The sequence below is a fragment of the Corvus kubaryi genome, unplaced genomic scaffold (assembly GCF_017639235.1).
Source record: "Corvus kubaryi isolate FWS band 111438036 unplaced genomic scaffold, C.kubaryi_AGA036_p1.0 65357, whole genome shotgun sequence".
Lineage (NCBI taxonomy): Eukaryota > Metazoa > Chordata > Aves > Passeriformes > Corvidae > Corvus > Corvus kubaryi.
This window is the reverse complement of record NW_024581938.1, coordinates 40,287-58,867: the sequence shown is the minus strand read 5'-3', so window position 1 is coordinate 58,867 and position 18,581 is coordinate 40,287. Positions and strand designations below refer to the sequence as shown.

Genomic DNA, 18,581 nt, shown 5'->3' with positions numbered 1-18,581 from the left:
CGGGGGTGAGCGCGGCGTGGCTCGGGGTCCGCCCGGCCCCGGCCCGCCCCGCCCGAGCGCCGACGGGCGGGAGCGCGGCCGGAGATCGGGCAGGTGCTTCTCGCCACCCGCGGCGCGGTGCTCGGAGGCCGCGGTCCTCGCGGGCCCCGCCGCAGCTGGGGGAGCGGGCGCGCCGGTGTCCCCGGGAGGGCTGTGGAGCACAGCGCGGATGTGTCGGGTGTGACCTGGCGCTCAGCGGCTCGGGTACTCGTGGGCTGGTTTAAAAGTTGTTAAGCAGCGTGCATGTGCAGTGCCGCTCCCCTGCAGCCGGCCTCATCAGTGAGGGTGTCTTGAAGGGAGTGCCAATAAGATGGATCCAGTCTCTTCCCCGTGGTGCCAAGCCATAGGACAAGAGGCAACGGGCAGAAACTGCTGCACAGAAGTTCCACCTGAACATGAGGAAGAACTTCTTTACTGTGCAGATGACCGTGCACTGAACAGGTTGCCCAGAGAGGCTGTGGAGTCTCCCTCACTGGAGATACTCCAGACCTCTCTGGATACAATCCTGTGCCCTGTGCTCTGGGATGACCCTGCCTGAGCAAGGAGGTTGGACCACATGATCCACTGTGGGCTCTTCCAGCCTTACTTATTATGTGATTCCGTGATTCTGAGTGGGCAGCTGTGCTGGGGAAGTAAGGCAAGTTGTTCAGTCTCTGAACTATCAGTGAAGAGCTTTTCTGTTACTGAGATGAGTTTCAGTGAAGTCATGCTAAAGAAAAAAAACAAAAATACTTTCAGTGCTACGCATCTAGGTTCTTCAGAGACTAATTCGTGCAGTAGTGGTGTTAGTGTGAATGACACACTGGAAGGTAATTTGGCTCTATCAAAAGCTGTCATCAAGTATTCTGATGGTGTAAATCTGGTGTTCAATATTGACTTAATTGGAGCTCCAGTAATGTAAGTTAATTGAGGACCCGATCCCTTGATTTCTCCATGCTAGACAATGTATTTTTTTGATTATTACTTTTGCCAGTAGGTTTAACGCTTCATTGTAAAATTAGGGATACCTCTATTGTAACACTTACAAATTTTCGCATTGTTGGGTTGCTTGGTTGTTCTTGATACTTTTATCTTAATAACGGTAGAACATGAGAGGTCAGCCACCAATTTGACCAATTACTGTATAGTGAAACACATGCCAGGTTATATAACATTTCTAAATAATACACTGCTCCTTCTGTGCCTCTGTATGAGCAGGTACATATTTACAAACCTTAGATTTAACTTCTGGTTCTATATATCACATTATTTTCAGTTTATTAGGAAGATTGTGAATTTTGATTTAAAAATTAGGAACTAATTCTAGTTTTGTCCAAATCATGTTTCCTCAAGCACTGAAGCTTCACTGATGCTTAGTTCAGTAGTGTGCATAGGCCAAGGAAAATACTAAATGTTCTTGGGTGTTTTTCTTTCATATTTAAATACAAATGTGGATAAAATTAATGGGACTGGGGGGGTTTAGGTCCTCAGATTTATGTGCAAATGCCAACTTCACAGACAATTTAGCAAAAACAAAAAAAGATGATCTTTGGTCTTTTTCTGGACGAGTTGTTATTCTTCCATCTCTTCTTTCTTTTTTCACAGGATAGATAAATTACATAAAAATACTTCTGGTTTCCATGCAGCATTTCACTGACTTTGGTTGTGAAGGCTTGTCATATGATACAGATAACTTAAACAGATCTTGGACAATTCTTGGAGGTTGTTTGCCTACATTTTGAATTGCAGTAAGTATAGCTGGTTTAAGCTGTTTTCATTCAGGAAACAGAAAAATTCATAGTGGAAGGAGGAATTTCTAGCATCCTCCAAGAAGTAACCTATTTTCTGTCAGCATTACTAAGAATAAAAATCTGCAAGTGTTTTCTTTGTGATTTCTGACAAGTTTTTTTCCCATCTTATTGGTGTTTTATAGATAAGTGTTGGAACACAGCACGTCTCTAAGTATGCAATCTGCTAACATGCTTCTGAGAAAAACTGTGAGAAGTTCTGTCCTTCCATTTGCTGCACAACATAGGATGCAAAAGGATTTGTTTCCACTCAGTAGAGCTCTCAGTTTATCACTTTGTCTGAAGCAGGACAAGTCATGTGAACCCTCAGAAAAATTAGATTTAGATGAGTGGAAAAAGGTAATGAAATCTGGGTTGCAAGAAGAGGCCAGTGAGACGGTCTCAGAGCCTAAGGAGCTTTCCAGTTTGGCTGCTGCACGTGAGACCTTGGAGATATGGAGGCTAGCTGGCAGAGCGGTTCCAGAAAATATCTGTGAAGAAGAGCTAAAGACTTTCATGGAGTGCCCTTCTAAGTCAGCCAAAAAGAAGTATTTAAAATATTTGCATCTCAAAGAACTTCAAAAGAAAAATGACAAAAGAAAGATGGATGAGAAAAGGGAAAGGAGGCTGGAAGCACAAAATCAAGCTTCAAAAACGGATGAGACCAAAAAGAGTTCATTTGTATGTATGTGGTCCAGCACTATGGATAAAGCATACAGTTGGAGGGCTGCTCAGTCCATGATCTTTGGCCAACCTCTAGTATTTGACATGTCTTATGAAAAAGAAATGTCTGTCCGAGAAGTCACAAATACAGTGAGACAGATAGTACTGAGTGAGAGCTGCAATCGGAGATCTGTGGACCCGTTCCACATCCACTTCTGTAACTTCAAAGATGATAGCCTCTATCATAGGGAATTTATCAAGCAGTATAGAGAGGCATGGGGCAAGCTGCTTATCACCGTGACAGACCAGTGCTACACAGAAATCTTTCCAAAGGATAAGCTCATCTATCTGACAGCTGATTCTCCCAAAGTGATGAAAACATTTGATCATGATAAGATCTATATTGTTGGGTCAATGGTTGACAAGAGCATAAAAACAGGAGTCTCTTTAGCACGGGCAAAGCGATTAGGATTGGAGACTGCAGCCCTTCCACTGGACAAGTATTTGCTCTGGAGTACTGGTGCCAAAAACCTCACACTGGATCAAATGATGCATATTTTATTAACCTTGAAAGATACTGCTGACTGGAAGAAGGCTCTGGAATTTGTTCCAAAAAGGAAATACTGTGGCTTTGTAAGCAAACCTGTAAAGGAACTGAAGAAAACTTTAGACCTGATCAACATACTTAAACATGGAAAGGGACGGGAAGAAGTACAAAAGCAATTTGCCAAAAGCTACCCCAAGAAGTATAAACTAAAGCAAAAGTAGAGTAATGGGGAGGAGAATGAATTTTTTACATGCAAACTGTGTCCTTTAATGCTCTGGCTTCTCTGTACATCTGGAACTCTGTTCAGCTCTTAATCTCACAACATGTTTTGTTGCTTACATTTGAAATGACCATTGTTAAGAGTTGGGTTTTTAAAATTACTTTAGTAGTCCAGCTGTTAAAATTTATTCACATGTTGAAATTATGTAAGAGAAATGAGATCATCTGTTCTAAAAAAAATAACTCTACACAAAGAATATCAGTGTGTTCAATTGAACTGTGCTGGACAAGGGTGATGATTACTGAATGCAAAGGTTGTTCTTCAGAGCTCACTGCTTTGGAGGCTGTCTAAGTTTTATTCTAAAAGATCGCTAAGATGAAGTAGAAGAGACCTCTCCCATTACTTCCTGAATGCTTTCGTGTGCAGACGAATTGACCTTTGATAGCTGAACTGAAAACAAATGGTTAAAACCTTGCATGAGTTTGGGGAGCTGCACCATGTATTTCTGGGTGTTCTGTCTGGCAGAAATCAAGTCCCTGTTTGGAAGGAATAAGGCAAATTTCTTGACTGTGCTAAAAAAATAATCTTACATACTTTTGTGTAAGACTTTTATCCCAGAGTGCCTGTGTTTTCAGGCCATGTAATGTAGATTTCCCAAAGTGCTGGAACTTCTGAGATGGTAAACAGTCCTATTAGTAAATACTTAGAGGAGCAGAGAGCCTTTTTTCTCACAACTCAATACATTGATGTCTCTGAAAGTCTGTGTTCAGGCTGCAGAGCTGCCATGGGCGTATTGTTAAATACAGTTCTGCTGTCTTGTCTGTAGGACAAGAAGGGCTTTCCCTATGGGTGATGCTTAAAGTCAGTGATGGCAGATGATGAGTTGGGTCCTGAAAATTCAAAGACTAGGAGCAGGGAGTATAATTTCACACAGGTATACCAGGAGTTGGTGGTGACCCACTCCCTGGTGACCTCTTCCTACATGCTGTTGCAAGGTGGGGGTTGGAAGGCAGAAGATTCACTACCCCAATACTGCTCTTCACTGTCTGTTGTGAGGTGCAGGGGCCTCCAGGCATGGATAACCTCTGGTAGAGGGAAAGACCTGGTTCCTCTCAGTTGTGTGTGGTTGGGAAGTACACAAAGCTTTACCCTAGGGTGGTGTTTCAGGTGATGCTTGAGAGCTGCCTGGGAAGCCCTGAAGTGCAAGGACTGGCTGTGTGAGTGTGTGTACCTCAGGCAGACTCTTTTTCCTCAGGGGAGGAAGAGACAACAGTGGAACTACATGCTGCTGAGTGTCATAGAACCATGGAATGGGTTGGGCTGGAAGGGGTCTTATCTAGTTCCAACCATCTGCTGTGGGCTGGGTACCAGGTCCCTTCTGTCATTTGCTGTTCCTCCATACAAACAGCCTCTTCTGATTTGCAGACTGGCTTGCACACTGGGGCGGGGGGAGGTGGTGTCACTGCTCACTTGAACTCGTGTTACAGAATCACAGATTGGGTGAGGTTGGAAGGGACCTCAGCGCGTCACCTCTCCCACCTCCCGACTAAAACAGGGTCATGGCACAGGATTGCATCCGGATGGTTCTTGAATATCTCCAGTGAGGGAGACTCCAAAGCCTCTCTGGGCAACCTGTTCCAGTGCTCGGTCACTGCACAGTAAAGTTCTTCCTCCTGTTCAGGTGGAACTTCCTGTGCATCAGTTTCTACCCATCGCCTCTTGTCCCATTGCTTGGCACCACGGAGAAGGGCCTGGATCCATCTTCTTGGCGCACTCGCTCCACACACTTTAGATATCTATACACACCGAGGAGGTAATGAGGTAATGATATTTGTGAATCACGGAAGGTTAAACGGAATCGTTAAACCACGCACCCTGAAGAGGGCGCGGCAGCGGACGTGGTTCCTCCGCAGCCCCGTGATGCAGCGGCTCAGTGTGCGATGCCGGAGGTGACTCCGATACGCCGCTTTCCGAAGGGAAGGGAAGAAGGGAAGGGAAGGGGAGCCGTGCCCACGTGCGGAGCTGTTCCCGCCCCGCATCGCCGCGCGCCGCAGGGGCGGGGCCGGGCGGCCGCCAGCGGGGCCTCGCGGGGGCGGGCCCGAGGCACGCGCGTGCGCGGCGCGTGAGGCGGCGGAGGCGGGGGAAAATGGCGGACGGCAGAGCCGAGGGGGAGAAGGCGAAGCGGCCGCAGCCCGCAGGAGGTGAACATGTAGCGCCTCTCGCCGGGGAGCTGTGGGGTGGGAACGGGGTCCGGGCTGGTCCAGCGGGGGTGGGGGGGTCCAGGTGTGCCTCACCCGGCCGTGAGTTGCCCGGGCTGGGCCGTGCGGTGCCCGGCCCTGCGGGGAGAGGGGGTGGCCCGGGCCTGAGGGGGCTGCGCCGGAGGAGAGGCCGAGTTGGGCCTGCTGTCCTCAGCTTTACAGGCGCTTTTGTAAAATTACACCAGCTTCTCCTTGTTGGCGCAAATGCGCTATTTCTCTCCTTTAAAAATACACGGAATACTTAGACCGTGTTTTGAGAGAAATATGACTGTTGCTGTCTGCAAGGATGAAGACAGAGCCTTAAAGATTAACTTTCAACAGTTATGGTATAAGTTATTTATAAATGGGTACAGTGAATATTCTTTAATTGCTGTTTTAAGCATTTGGGGGTTTTTTGCTTTGCAGCAATCTGTAAGTTTGCTGTTTGGTCTTACAGTATTTATATTATGACTGGATATTCCTGTCATTTCTGCACTGTTTGGTTCGAAGATTTTAATTGGATGTTTCTTTTCTTCTTTCTTCCCTTAACTTAAACTTGAAAGGACAGTGTCTTTTCAAAGATAAAGCTTTTCTTTCCTGGTGTGTTTCTTTTTTTGTTTTAGTTAGGTTTTGATGTGGGTTTTGGTGGGTTTTTTTTTTGTTTGTTTGTTTGTTTTTTTGCTTTTGTTTTTGTTTTTTTTGTTTCAATGTATCTGTAAGGGAAAGGGCACTTCTTAGATCTGTTGAAAAATTAAATCAGGAAACCAATCAGGATAGCCTCAACAGTGAATGTTATTTCTGATAATTGCTGACATTTGAACAGTTTTACTTGATTTTAGGTAGTTCCTTGACTCTTGGTTCTCTGTTGGGCTTTGGTGGCGTTTTGGTTTTCATTTTTTGACGATGGTATTGGGTTTTTTTGTATTGGTTATACAGTAACTGGACAGCATCAGTACATCAGAAATTCACACTGCCTTGTGTACTCTTTGGTGTGCTGAAACATGATCTGAGTGAGTTAAGGAGTGTTGGTTGGCCCTAAGGATGAATAGTTGTTCCCTGATGATTTTTGAAGGCAATTTGCAGTCTTTAGTTTTTGCCAAGATAGTGGGGTTTATCTTAAAATTAACTTAGTTGTGACTGGTTTGTTCCCACATGTCCCAGTGGTCACACTCCCAGGGACAACAGATCCTGAAATGCTGTGCAGCTGGAACTGTCAGTCTTGTCACTTCAGCCACCTGGACAGGGGAAGTTGTCCACTCGTGTGGTTTGTTGATACACACGAGTGAAGCCACTGTGAAGTAGGACAACTTTTTATTTCTGTAATCCATGAAAAGGACACTAGCTAGTCTAGTTTGGAAATAGGTGCTTTCTGTAGGTGAAGTGTGACCACCAGGAAATAATAAAGAAGTCTTCATATCTTGGAATATATTTATGGACTGGCATGGGAGATAGTAGAGACCTGTTTAATAGTTAATAAAAATGTCTGCATTTTTGTTTCTTGCAGAAATTAAACAGCACAATGGCTCCTTCCCCACCTTCCCCAATTGTCCAGTGCCCCTTACAGCTCTCTCATCAAGTAAGAGTGTTTCTTTCAGCAGTCTGGAGTTCATCCCATGGCGAGCCCAGTAGAAATAGCCCTCAGAATGCAGTGCTGATAGGAACTAATTCTGAGAGAGATGCTCTTTAAGATTTGGTGAGAAAACAGATATGGGTAGATTGTATTAGGCTTCACCTTGTGCTCAGCAGTATTTGAGAATTTACACTTAAAAGAAGCAAGCTGTAGTGTCCTAACCTTCAAGCTAGCCCTAGTTTAGGAACCCAGACTGGTTCCTTGTGTCCTGAATTTTGGGCTGCTATGGGTTTTGTATGTTATGAATAAGAAGACTTAGCTCTATGGTTCCAGCACTTTTAATGCCAGTGAGTCTTCTACCTACCCTTGAATCACAGTCTCTAGTGTACCTAGGCTGGACTTGGAATATTTTATTTAATGTGATTTCATGGACTAGCTGTAAGGATGTTCTCATAGTCTCTGCAGATTGCTTTTTGGTAAACTGTGCTAAGACCACTACCAGTACCCAAGGTCACTTGTGTAAATTTTGATTGTTTCTCTTTCCTCCTTTGTTTTTCATTTTTATATCTATGTTTTCTGGATCAAATTTGCAGTACCATTTTTTAAATATGATGAAACTGATTAAAGTTACAGGTTTTTTTGTGATCTGCCATATTTCTGAAGGTGAATGATAAATTCATTTTGGTTTCAATCACGTACTATCTTGATACCTGGAAGAGTGGGGTAGAAGTGGTATATTCTGCTGCTTATGATTTGGGAAATAGCAGACAAACATATATATATAGATTGAGTCCCTAGTTTTTCTCTTTCCTGATATTGTTTGCTTCTTTTTTTTTTCTCAGAGCTACAATCTTGTTGACCCCCAGTTCAGACTTTCTTCTCTCCCATTACTTCATCTTGCGTAGTAGTTTTTTGCACTAGCAGTGCAAAGAACTTTATTCCCTGATGGTCTGAATTTGCTGTGCATGGAAGGTGCTGTTCTCCACTTGATGTGATGAGGAACTTGTGCTAGCTCCAGTTGTTTTAAACTGCTACTGAGAGCACTTCCCTGTCCATTCCCTAATGTGTCGGTTTTCCCCCCTTCTGCTACTGCAGTGGTTTGCTTATTGCAGCAGCAGGGAAGCGTCTTTTTGCTGAAGCATTTACTCTGTTCAGTGTGAGTTTTCCAAGGACACCTTTGTCTCTTGGTGTAGCTGAAGAAACTGATTTTATAGGAATGAAAATGTTACTTGAATGTTTTTTCTCTGTGGATCACTGTTCAGCTGCTCTGTTTTCCATGACTATACAAAAGCAGAAAAGATGAAATCTATATATATGTTTTTTTAGTGCTGATTCCTTCCTCAAGCAGAGCTTGGCAGATTTATTACAGATGAGATGCGGACAAGCAGTGACTTGAAGCATGATTGAGACAGCTGGCCTCACTGTAGTCACTCCCATGATTTTAGAGTTGTGCCAGACAAGCCTAGAGACTGGCATGGACATGATTTTGTAGGAATTTAGTAGAATTAATTTTAACTTAGATTATCTACTCTAGATTTGGAATTGGGATTCCAATTATGAAAGCTTATCTGTGGCAACTTAAAAACTTAAAAAGATTTAGTCATCTACATTTAATTTACTACATGAACTTTGACTTCCATACTAAATAAAGAGATGATGCTTCAAGATTGTTTTCCTGGCTCATACAAGAAGTTCTTTACAAGTAGTGGAGTGCTTGCAGTTTCTTCTCCTCTTTGTGTTTTGCTGTCCACTAAATATACGTTGGTGGAAACTGCTGTCACTAAAAACATCTTACCTATTGCACCCAAAGTATAATGCTTTTTGAGGTTGCTGCTCCCATCAATCTGCTCAGTAAAAGTAGCTCATCTTGGTAAGTTGTTTCGACTTCACCAGGACCTGAAGAAGAGGCAGAAAAACCTGTGAAAACTAAGACTGTTTCTTCCAGTAATGGAGGAGAAAGTTCGAGTCGCAGCGCAGAGAAACGGGCAGCTAATCAAGAAGCTGAAGACTTCACCACAAAGCCTGCTCCTGCCAAAATGTCCAAGTTTGGATTTTCCATAGGCAGTCAGACAACAAAGAAGGCATCTGCAATATCCATCAAACTGGGAGCAAATGTAAGTTTACTGAGGACTTTTCACGTTAGGGAATCTTAGGGAAAAGGGAAATACTTTGGGGAGGCTTCCTTGCAGAAGGAAACCTTGAATCCCATGAGGGTAACGTGGGTAAAGTTTAAGCAGACATTGCAGGGCCAGCTAGTCATGCATGTGTAAGTACTTCAAGGTGATTAATAACAGGTCAGTAGTCTCAAGAAGCATAAGACTTGATTGAAATGAACTGTAGATCTTTAAACATACAGAATAATTTTGTGATGAGATTTGGTAAGTCTGCAGTAATTTCCTGAGGGAAATGAGCAGACTTGTTAAGCTATTCAGGCTACTTTGAAATGAGTGCTGGAAGCTTCATTGCATAGGAGCTTAAAGCTGGAAGAAAGCATCTAGATGGCTTAATAGGTTGTCTTCCATGCCAAAGATCTTATTTTAGCATGAGGAATTGCAGTGTATTTCCATGTCTTTGCCTGTTCTTTGCAAGGTCACTGTGATTTACTTGTGTTACATGCAAGAGATGAGGCTTCGTTACAAAGGTTTCTAAGAATTCTGATCTCCTTGATTGTCCAGCACAAGGTATCCTTGTGCTTGTTTCCATGTGAATCTGATGGCTCTCCGAGTCCTCTGCTGGCTTGGCCAAGGGCAAGCCAGGGGCTGCCTCTCTATTTAATACAGTTCATTTACATTTCCCACGTATCACTGTGATGGATACATTCTGAATAGCTGTCTGCACTAAATTCAAACTCTAATCGTGAAAGCCTTGCACCCGCAATGCCAGCATTTTAGAGATCTCTCTTATTTTAAGATGGGAGATGTGGGCTGGCAGCATTCTAGGATATAAATGCAATCAGGGCAGCTCAGACTTTGGAAAAATAGACAAGGCTGACGTCTCTGAGCTTCTAGGATTCTTCAGTTTCTCATGTCCAAAGTGGCAATAGATTTGGCACAGGATTTCTGGTTCACTGAATTTAATGGGTGACTGACAGTGCACCAGATGGGACAGTGCTGAAACTTGCCCTGTTTCTTTTCAGTCATTTTTATTCCCCTAGTACGTTACCCATTCCTTGGGTGCAGATGCTTTAAAAATGGTATTTATGTGTTGTACAGTATTGGTGAAGAACAGCTGTAGGCAGTTGCGTAAGGGCTCTGCTGCAGTACCAGCTTCTGGGAGTGTGTATTAAAGAATTGCCAGTAAAGGCAAAATGGGGAAAGCACTGTACAGGATTGATTTAGTACTATAGTAGCAAACTGTTACTAGTAACTTGTTTTTTCTCAGTGGTGTTGAAGTAGCTTTTGGTGCCACTGTTGTATTACATGGAACAGTTGTGAGTTTGACAGCTTCCTACACTTTAGATAGAGGAATAAAAAATTGGAAATAAAAAACATACTCTTTAAAGGAACTTTATATTAATTGGACTGTGTGATACACACTGGTAGTAGTTTAAAAGCATTGAATTGTTTTAAGCCAGAAAGCTGTCACGTTGTTAAAATAGAAGAAAATAAATATATTCGTTTTTTCTGACATTGATGGATAAGAATATCCCGAAAGAATAATGGAAATAGTGACGCAGTAAAATTTTGAGCTACCACAAGTTATTCAGGTTTTAATTGTTCATGTCATGCACCAGTGGCTGAGTACCCCTGCAGTGTGCTAGAAAGTTAAGACCTGCATGTGGGGAGCTGTAATATGAGAGGGTTCAGCTTGCTGCTCAGAGTGATCACACATAAATGAGCAGTCATTTTCGTTTTTCATTAGAGAATCCTTTATGTGCTTGATTTAGACCAAAATGTTTCCCCCTGCTTGCCCATTTCAGTGAAGATGTTTGACTTGACTTAATTTTACCAAAATGCTTAAAAAGCCAAGGGTAGTTTTTTTGAGTTAGTAGACTTACTTTACTTGTGAATTTTATCTTTTTCAGAAGCCTAAAGAGCCTGTTCCAACCCTGGCTCCAAAAACCCTTTCTGTAGCAGCAGCATTCAATGAAGATGAAGATGTGAGTAATAAACCAGTGACAAACACAAAATACCATTGGTGTGGTAGGCAGAGAGTGGGTTATTTATGGTTCTTTACATAACTGTCAGGAATTTTCAACCTAGAAGCATCTCTTGATTCTGATTAAGAATGTACAATTTCATAGCTTTGTGTTGGTTCAAGAAATCATTAAAATGTTGGTAACTTCTCCGTGAAAATAAGATGCACAGCATAATTTGAATTAATAGTTGCTTTCTCTGGGCTTGATTAAGGGGAGGCAAAGGAAACTTGTGCTTCTGGTTTGCTAAATATTTTGTTACCATTTTACTGCTCCTTTTTACATAGAGGCGAACAAAGGAATTTGTATTTTGTTCTATAACCTTGTAGGACCTCCACTGTGTCCAAAGTCACTTTGCTGTCCTGTAGGGCTGTAGTCTGGCCTTTATCTTGTCAGGCATTTGAAGTGTTCAAAAGCTGGTGCCCAGCCCTGCTCTGACCTCCTTTGTCCCTGCAGAGCGAACCAGAGGAGATGCCCCCAGAAGCAAAGATGCGCATGAAGAACATCGGAAGGTAGGGCAGCTTTGAACTGGGCTTTGGGGAAGGGTGAGCGTGTAAAGTACCTCCCCAGCTCAGGGCAGGTCTTGCAGATGGCTTAAGAATACGAGGAGAAGGTGATGCCTGGGGTGGCCACCTAAAACACAGAGGCTAGACAAGAATAAGAGAACAAAAGGAGGTATTTATTTGAAGGCCTTCAAAGGTACACCCTGGGCAGGCCAAAGACTCCACCCAAGATGGACTCTGGGTCACGGGTTCTTCACACTTTTATAAGTTTGGTCCATTTGCATATCAGGGTTAATTCTCCAATTATAACTTCAGTTCATTATGTAATTACCCCAAGTGGGTTCCCCTCTTTAGAGGCTTTTAGTTTACACATTTTAGGGCCTGGTGTCCTTGAGGTGGAAACCTAGAGAGTCTTGTTATGTCCAACCAGCATGAGAGAACAGCAGCTAACAGGGCACAAGGAACTTCAGAGTTACACACCAGGCAGTACAGGATTTGAAAAACAGAAAAGTTAAAACCTAAGGCATCAATAGAAGAGGTTAAAGAAGCATTTCTCCAGAAACAGGATTTTCAAATGTTTCATCTACAGGTTAAAAGTAGTACATTTGCATTTGAACTTTGACTCATGCTTGCCTTTTTTTGAGGAAGAAATTGAGTCTGCATTAAACAGAAGCTCTTTTTTTTTTCTTGTAAAGGTAATAGGTAGGAATTCTGCTTGTCTCTACTTTGTATTTTTCTAGTTTTCAGTTTTATAAATTGCCTTGAAGTAGGTAGTCTGGTCACGTTTTTAAACTCATGTGCAAGGGGAAAATGAGAATCATCTTTCAGAAAGACAAAGAATTCTTTATTTTATAATAAATTATGTAATTCTTCTGCTTGCCACAGATGTGAGAGGGTAGAAGACCAGTCCTAAAATAAGTAGGGACCTTTTCAGAGGAGGCTTCACTTAAACTGGGGATGAATTTTGAAAATTTGTATTTTAGAAATGTTTATTATGATAGACTGCTTTTAAAGTCAGTCACTCTGGAAGTTCTCTAGTTTGGTGGTTTTTCGTTTTTCTCCAGTAGCAAATTTGGATCCTCAGTTTCTTAATCCTTGCAACAAATTCTTCGCAGCTGGCAGCAGTTACTGCCACTGCCACCTCCCCTCCTGCCCCAGCTCTTTTGGTGTACTGTGGAGAGATCAGGTCTGTGGCCAGCTTACATTTGCTAATAGTGAGGGCTCCTGATGTAACAGAAGGAAATGTGTGGTAGTTTCTGGGGCAGATTTGGCTTGTAATTGGCATTCTCAGTGTCACATGGCACAGACTACTGTAGGTGAGCTGACTTTCTCAACTGCTCTTGTTTTACTTCTCACAGGGATACACCAACCTCAGCAGGACCAAATTCCTTCAATAAAGGAAAGCATGGATTTTCTGACAACCAGAAGCTATGGGAACGAAATATAAAATCTCATCTTGGAAACGTCCATGACCAAGAAAATAACTAAATGATGTGGATTACAAGTTGGGTGTTTGGGGGGAGGGGAGGGTGTAACATTAAAGGAACAGTTTCCTTTTTTAAGAATGGTATGAGACTATCTTTGGAGCCACTTTTTTAAGATTTTGAGTGGTACACTAATAAATGAGTTTGAAATTAGAGGTAATTTATGTTTTGTATACAGATTTCAAGGCATTTGCTAATTTTGTAGTTCATGTGATTAGTTTCAAAAGGTTACAGATAATAAAGAAATTGGAGTGGTACCTTTTTAAGATAATTTTTTTTTTGTCAGTGATTAAATAAGGTGGATGAAAAAGGTTACTGTCTCTTTAATAAGGTCAAAATTGAATGCTCTTGCATTCTCACTTCTGGCTCCCTCTTCATAACAGGAGAAACAGTTGACTCCTAGGAGTGAGCATTGTCTTGTGCTAGAGGGGTTACTGGACTATTAATTTGAGTATAATCTTACACAGGAAAAAATAAGAACCTGTATTTTTTTCTCCCTGCAGTCCCCTTTTGTTAAGTCTCTGCAAACTAGGAATTACGTTGCTCTGAGTGGCTCTGGTAACTTAGCTCTGATTTTGTTTAAAATTTCATGTAGGATGTGTAACCTTCAGTGGCCTGTTCTGTCCTAAGGAAATGGGCCTTGTCTGTATATTAGATACAGTCTGTAAAGAATATTCACTACAAAGGTAAATCAGTATTTTCAGTGTGCTCCTTTTAAATCATTAGCCTTGAGTAGTGCTTGTTAGCATTTCCTAGTGGTACACAAAAGCCACCACCAAAAATACAAGCTAATGTACATTAAGCTTCACCTTTGGTTGAATATTTTTCTTTACGATGCCTAGAAGGAATAAAAGCCACACCAAAAATTGGTAACTCACTGCTTAGTATGAAAAATCTAAGATGCACTTTCCCTGTCTTGCCATTTAAGACAAAATGCCTTGATACCTGTGACCTCAGTGGACACTATCAGGTCAAAGAATGCTGTATCTGCAGTCCTGATGTTTCTAACAAGTGTCAGCTTCAGAAATAAAACTTGACCTTTTCCTGCCTGTCTTCCTTTTGCAGTGATTTTCAGCAGTGACATAAATCTGGTCAGTTTATTTCTTAGCTTTCATACTGCAGAACAGTGCTGTAGGATTTCAGTGCTAGTAGTGACCATCTAAATTTCACTCTAATTTAGATTGCATATTTGTAAAACATTTTACTAACAGAACAGGTAAAATAGAACATGATCAACAGCAACACCACCACCTGTCCCAAGAGCAACACCTCCCCTACCCCAAACAAACATAAGGTTCTTTTTAAACTCAAATACCTGATAGTGTCAACCACTAAATTAATTTCTGGGAACTGGTTGTAGAATTCAATACATTAATTGCTTTCATCCTGCCTCTAAAAGCGTCTTCTTGCTAAAGTTGAACTTGCAAGTACAGAAAGGAAAGTGCATCTTGTAATGTATTTTTTTATTATTATGATTATTATTATGATGATTATTATTATTATTATTTTAGGAAAGCTCTGACCACTTAGACTTTTGAGTTTGTAAGTTCTAAAAATATTTTTTTGTATTTTTGTATTGTATGTGTAATCTTTTTTCTTTGAAGTCTGATGCAGTTGAATACCTGTAACTGTTTTCTTTTAAAAGCCTTGTTACAAACTTAACATAAAAATGTATACATTATTTTTTTTCCATAGCAGAAATATTTGGTTTATTTAAAACAAAACACACTTTCAAAACTGACTTTCAGGACTTCCAAAAGCAATTTGGGCATTACTGGAACTAGGCAAGACAAACTTTTCACTTATTTTCATCACATGTGGTTATGTTTGTCTGAATAAATCCCTTTAAGATAGTGGTAATTCATACTGAATAGCTATTTTCTCGTGCTCCTCAGTAGGTGGTTCATACTATATTAGTCACTTGTATAGGAACAAAGAAAAACAGAACTTCAAATAAGAGAATGACTTGGAAATTTATTCCTTGTTTTAGTTAACCTTAACCTACCACCACTGTCTTCCGCATCTTTGACTCAAGTAGCTATTCATACCCAGAATTTCCTTGTACTTCAAAATCATTTAGGAAATTGCTAGACAGAAGAGCAGACATGCTATGGAATGCCTTCCGTGCAACTGAGAGAGGAAAAGTTATATTTATCTTCTTACTTCCACGGTCAATAAATAGTCGTAGACCTTGTGAGAGACTGCAGAAACTTCTAAATCTCAGCTGAAGGTGAGCAGTGATCCTGCCTCACCCAATGTAAGTGTTCTCTTCCTTCTTCATGGAAGGAAATCCATCAGGATGGCCTCAGGACTGAGTGCCAAACAAGCTGGGTTTTGTTGCTCCGAGGTGTCTGCTGGTGTTTAATGTCTGACGCTTGCAGGACAAACTGACTGACCTGAACAATAGCATCATGGCAAATGTTAGCTGGGACTAACTTGAAGCTGTAGGCTCTGGTTAGAGTAGTCATGGTTTTTGCATGCAGAGCCTTTTTGTTTGTTTGTTTGTTTGTTCTTGGTGTGATTTTTTTTTTGTTGGTTGGTTTGGCTTTTTTTTTCAAAGGATGTTCAAGAATCCTGAAACTCATGATAAACTATGTGATTTAGGTATGTTGAAGTGCTTCCAGGAGGTATTTTGAGACCTTGAACTGCTTAGTACAGCAAGATGTGTGTGCCTGTCAGTGGTTTAAATGCCAGTTTGTGTAGTTTTTTCCCAGGGAGCTCATGCTTGCTTAGCAGGAATTGGCACCTGAGCAGCCTGCAGAACACTGGTGACGTAAGGTGAAGATGTGAGTAGTTACCCAGTAACCTTCGCTGTGCTACCCTGCAGCTGGGCTCTTTTGAGCCTGCTGCCTTGTAAATGGATCCAAACTCATCTAACTGTATTAAAATAATAAAAAAGCCTAACAACCCCCCCCCCCAAAAAAAAGGAAACAAAAGGCAAGAAGCCCCCCTCCTCCTCCCCCAAAAACCCAAAACAAAACAGTCCCACCAAACAGTGTGGTGAACTACTGGTGGCAGTGTTTCAGGCAGTGCTGGGTGTAGCCCCTTACCTAATTTCATTCCTTTAGAGTATGGGAGGTGCATCATCCAGATTCTCAGAATGAAGATTTTTATCAGCAGGAAGGAGTCCCCAGCCTGTCTCTAAGGTAACTGAGGGGTGCTGTTTCGCAGCTTGTGCCGTATCTGACATGACCCAATCACGGTATTCATTGAACTTTGGCAAAGCCAACTGTGGTCCTCCTGGCAGCCCCATGGCAGCAGCCACAGCTGCCGTCAGGCCCGCTGAGCTTCATCTCCACGGCTGCCAGGTTTGCAGAGCAGCCCTTTGTCAGAACTCACAGGGCTCTGCTGAGTTCTGTGTGCTGCAGTGGCTTTACCAAAGCTGGCTTTCCAAAGAGACTTGGGAGGAGAAGTCAGCTTTTGAGAAAATGGCAACTTCTGGTTCCTGAGGGGGCAAACGAGTTTTAAACTATTGGAATTCACTGGTGTCACTAGAACTCTTTCTGGGCTGCTGTAAGATAAGATAAATCTGTTTGGAGAAGCAACAGAGTTTCAAGAAGGTTTATTGTTTGTGTAGTTGGTAGCCTTAAAGGGTGTTCTGCAAAGAGGTTGGGGTTTTTTGAATTCCTTATAAAACTACAAGCTGAGGAATGCTGAGTAGTTCTGCCCTTAGGCTACAAAAGGGAAGGTTATGTTCTAAACTCACCAGAATTGGTTGCCTTGTGTCTCTGGCATGAGACACTAGAACACCGTAAATATTGGACAATTAACGAATTGGTTACTTTATCCTGTTAACACATCCCTTATTTCTTCTGGTTTCATTAGCAAAAAGATCTCCTATTGTTGTCTAATTTTGAAATATTGGCATTTTATGTAGTGCTTAGGAAAGCTGTTCATGTCTAATAATGTGGAGCCGTTGCCTTGGGGTAGGTGTGTAGTTATCCATGGACTCAAAAGCACAGAACATCAGCTGTTACACTTGAACTCTGGACACAGCATGTTCAATTCATGTTTGCCAGTTCACATTTAGTAATCTGCAGTGGTGGGAGCCCAAGATTTACTGCCCAAACCTTTGAACTCTGCAGCTTTTTGAGGTCTGGACACTCCAATGCCAGCTGCCCCTCAGGCTGGGAAAGGAGGAGGGAGGAGTGGCAGCGACGTCATGGCTGGTAATCAGAGCATGAACTTCCTGATGCAGTGGCATGGAGCAACATCTGGAAAACCTCTGCTTGGCGTGTGGCTCAGTTCTTAAATTTGTTTCTTGGGACTGGATCTCCTGATGAGATGGATACACAGAAAGTGTTTATGGTAGCAAGAGCTCCACTGAAACGTGAAATTATGAGTCCATATTGATGTTTATTGATGCCAAGCTATTAATCTAAAGGTAATGCAAGTTATAATAAAAATGTAATTGTCTTTCCTTTTCTCCCCCAGCTTCCCCTAATTTGTAAACATGGTAGTTGCATATAAGGTGTTTGCTGATGCTCAGTAGCTCATTACAGAACCATAGCAGTGCCGTGATGACAGAAGTGTAGCTGTGGGAACCTTCCCTACTCACACCAGCTGCTCTCTACAGCTGCAGGCACTGAACAGGTAACGGTGGAACGAAGGCCTAAGGGAGTGCTTTAGTTTTGTTACTCAGGTGCTTGTGTAACAATCCTGTTCACACGTGAAATTTAAAGCCAGGACAAGAGCTTGCACTACTCTACATCTAAAAGCACCACTTAAGTCAGCAAAGCTGTAAGGCAGGGCACGTGACCCCTGACAAGAGACAAAGCCTGCAGGACAAAATTTTTCCTAGGGGAACAAGAAAAACCTTCTTTCTGCAAAGTCTTTTAAAGGTCACATGAGACTTGTAAGGATGTTCCCCAACAGCCCTGCACTTGAGGGTGACAACAGTGACCAGGGCCTCTCCTGCAGCAGCTGGACATTTCTGCACAAGAATAAGCCTCAGTTAAGAGCTGCTTGAGAGATGCTGGGGGGGTTCCACACGTTGTCAGCAGCAGCTGTAGACTGGCTCCTGAATGTTAGCATTATACACTGGTGCTGTAGAAATTCATGGTGCTTCCTTTAACAGGGAGAAATGACATGGTTGTAGCTCCAGTAGAAACAAAGTGGGGCAAAAATTATCCACACATCACTTGGCTGTTGTCCATGATAGTTGAACCCCTGTGGAGCAGCAGTTGTTCAACAGAAGCCTTCCTTACTCCTTCAGCAATCAGCCTTTTGAAACCCCCATTTTTCTTTATGTATAGACTTAGCTTGGTTACTTACAGGGGCTCACAGAGGAGTTAGTGTGCTAAAAAACTCCTAGCATTCCCTTAGGATGAACCACAGAAGATAATCAGGCTTTCTGCAACATTGGTGCTGCCCTGAAGATCCTGTAACAGCAAAGGGAAAGGCACAGGACACTGTTC

The 18,581-nt window shown here is 42.3% G+C and overlaps 2 protein-coding genes across 3 annotated transcripts; both read left to right on the top strand.

Moving 5' to 3' along the window:
• The first annotated feature begins 16 nt into the window (after positions 1 to 16).
• On the top strand, positions 17 to 3,491 carry LOC121673327 (tRNA methyltransferase 10 homolog C-like). 2 transcript variants are annotated; one of them, XM_042046546.1, is made up of 3 exons: positions 17 to 93; positions 1,624 to 1,766; positions 1,952 to 3,491. In XM_042046546.1, the coding sequence occupies exon 3, from the start codon at positions 1,983 to 1,985 to the stop codon at positions 3,234 to 3,236; it is 1,254 nt and encodes a 417-aa protein (XP_041902480.1). In that variant the 5' UTR covers positions 17 to 93; positions 1,624 to 1,766; positions 1,952 to 1,982; the 3' UTR covers positions 3,237 to 3,491. The 2 variants fall into 2 exon arrangements, with proteins under 2 accessions (XP_041902480.1, XP_041902481.1); XM_042046547.1 differs by lacking the exon at positions 17 to 93 and adding an exon at positions 125 to 243.
• A 1,841-nt stretch (positions 3,492 to 5,332) lies between these two features.
• LOC121673330 (PEST proteolytic signal-containing nuclear protein-like) lies at positions 5,333 to 17,584 on the top strand. Its single transcript, XM_042046550.1, has 5 exons — positions 5,333 to 5,436; positions 8,936 to 9,156; positions 11,067 to 11,141; positions 11,634 to 11,689; positions 13,039 to 17,584. The coding sequence occupies exons 1-5, from the start codon at positions 5,382 to 5,384 to the stop codon at positions 13,166 to 13,168; spliced, it is 537 nt and encodes a 178-aa protein (XP_041902484.1). The 5' UTR covers positions 5,333 to 5,381; the 3' UTR covers positions 13,169 to 17,584.
• Positions 17,585 to 18,581: the final 997 nt, after the last annotated feature.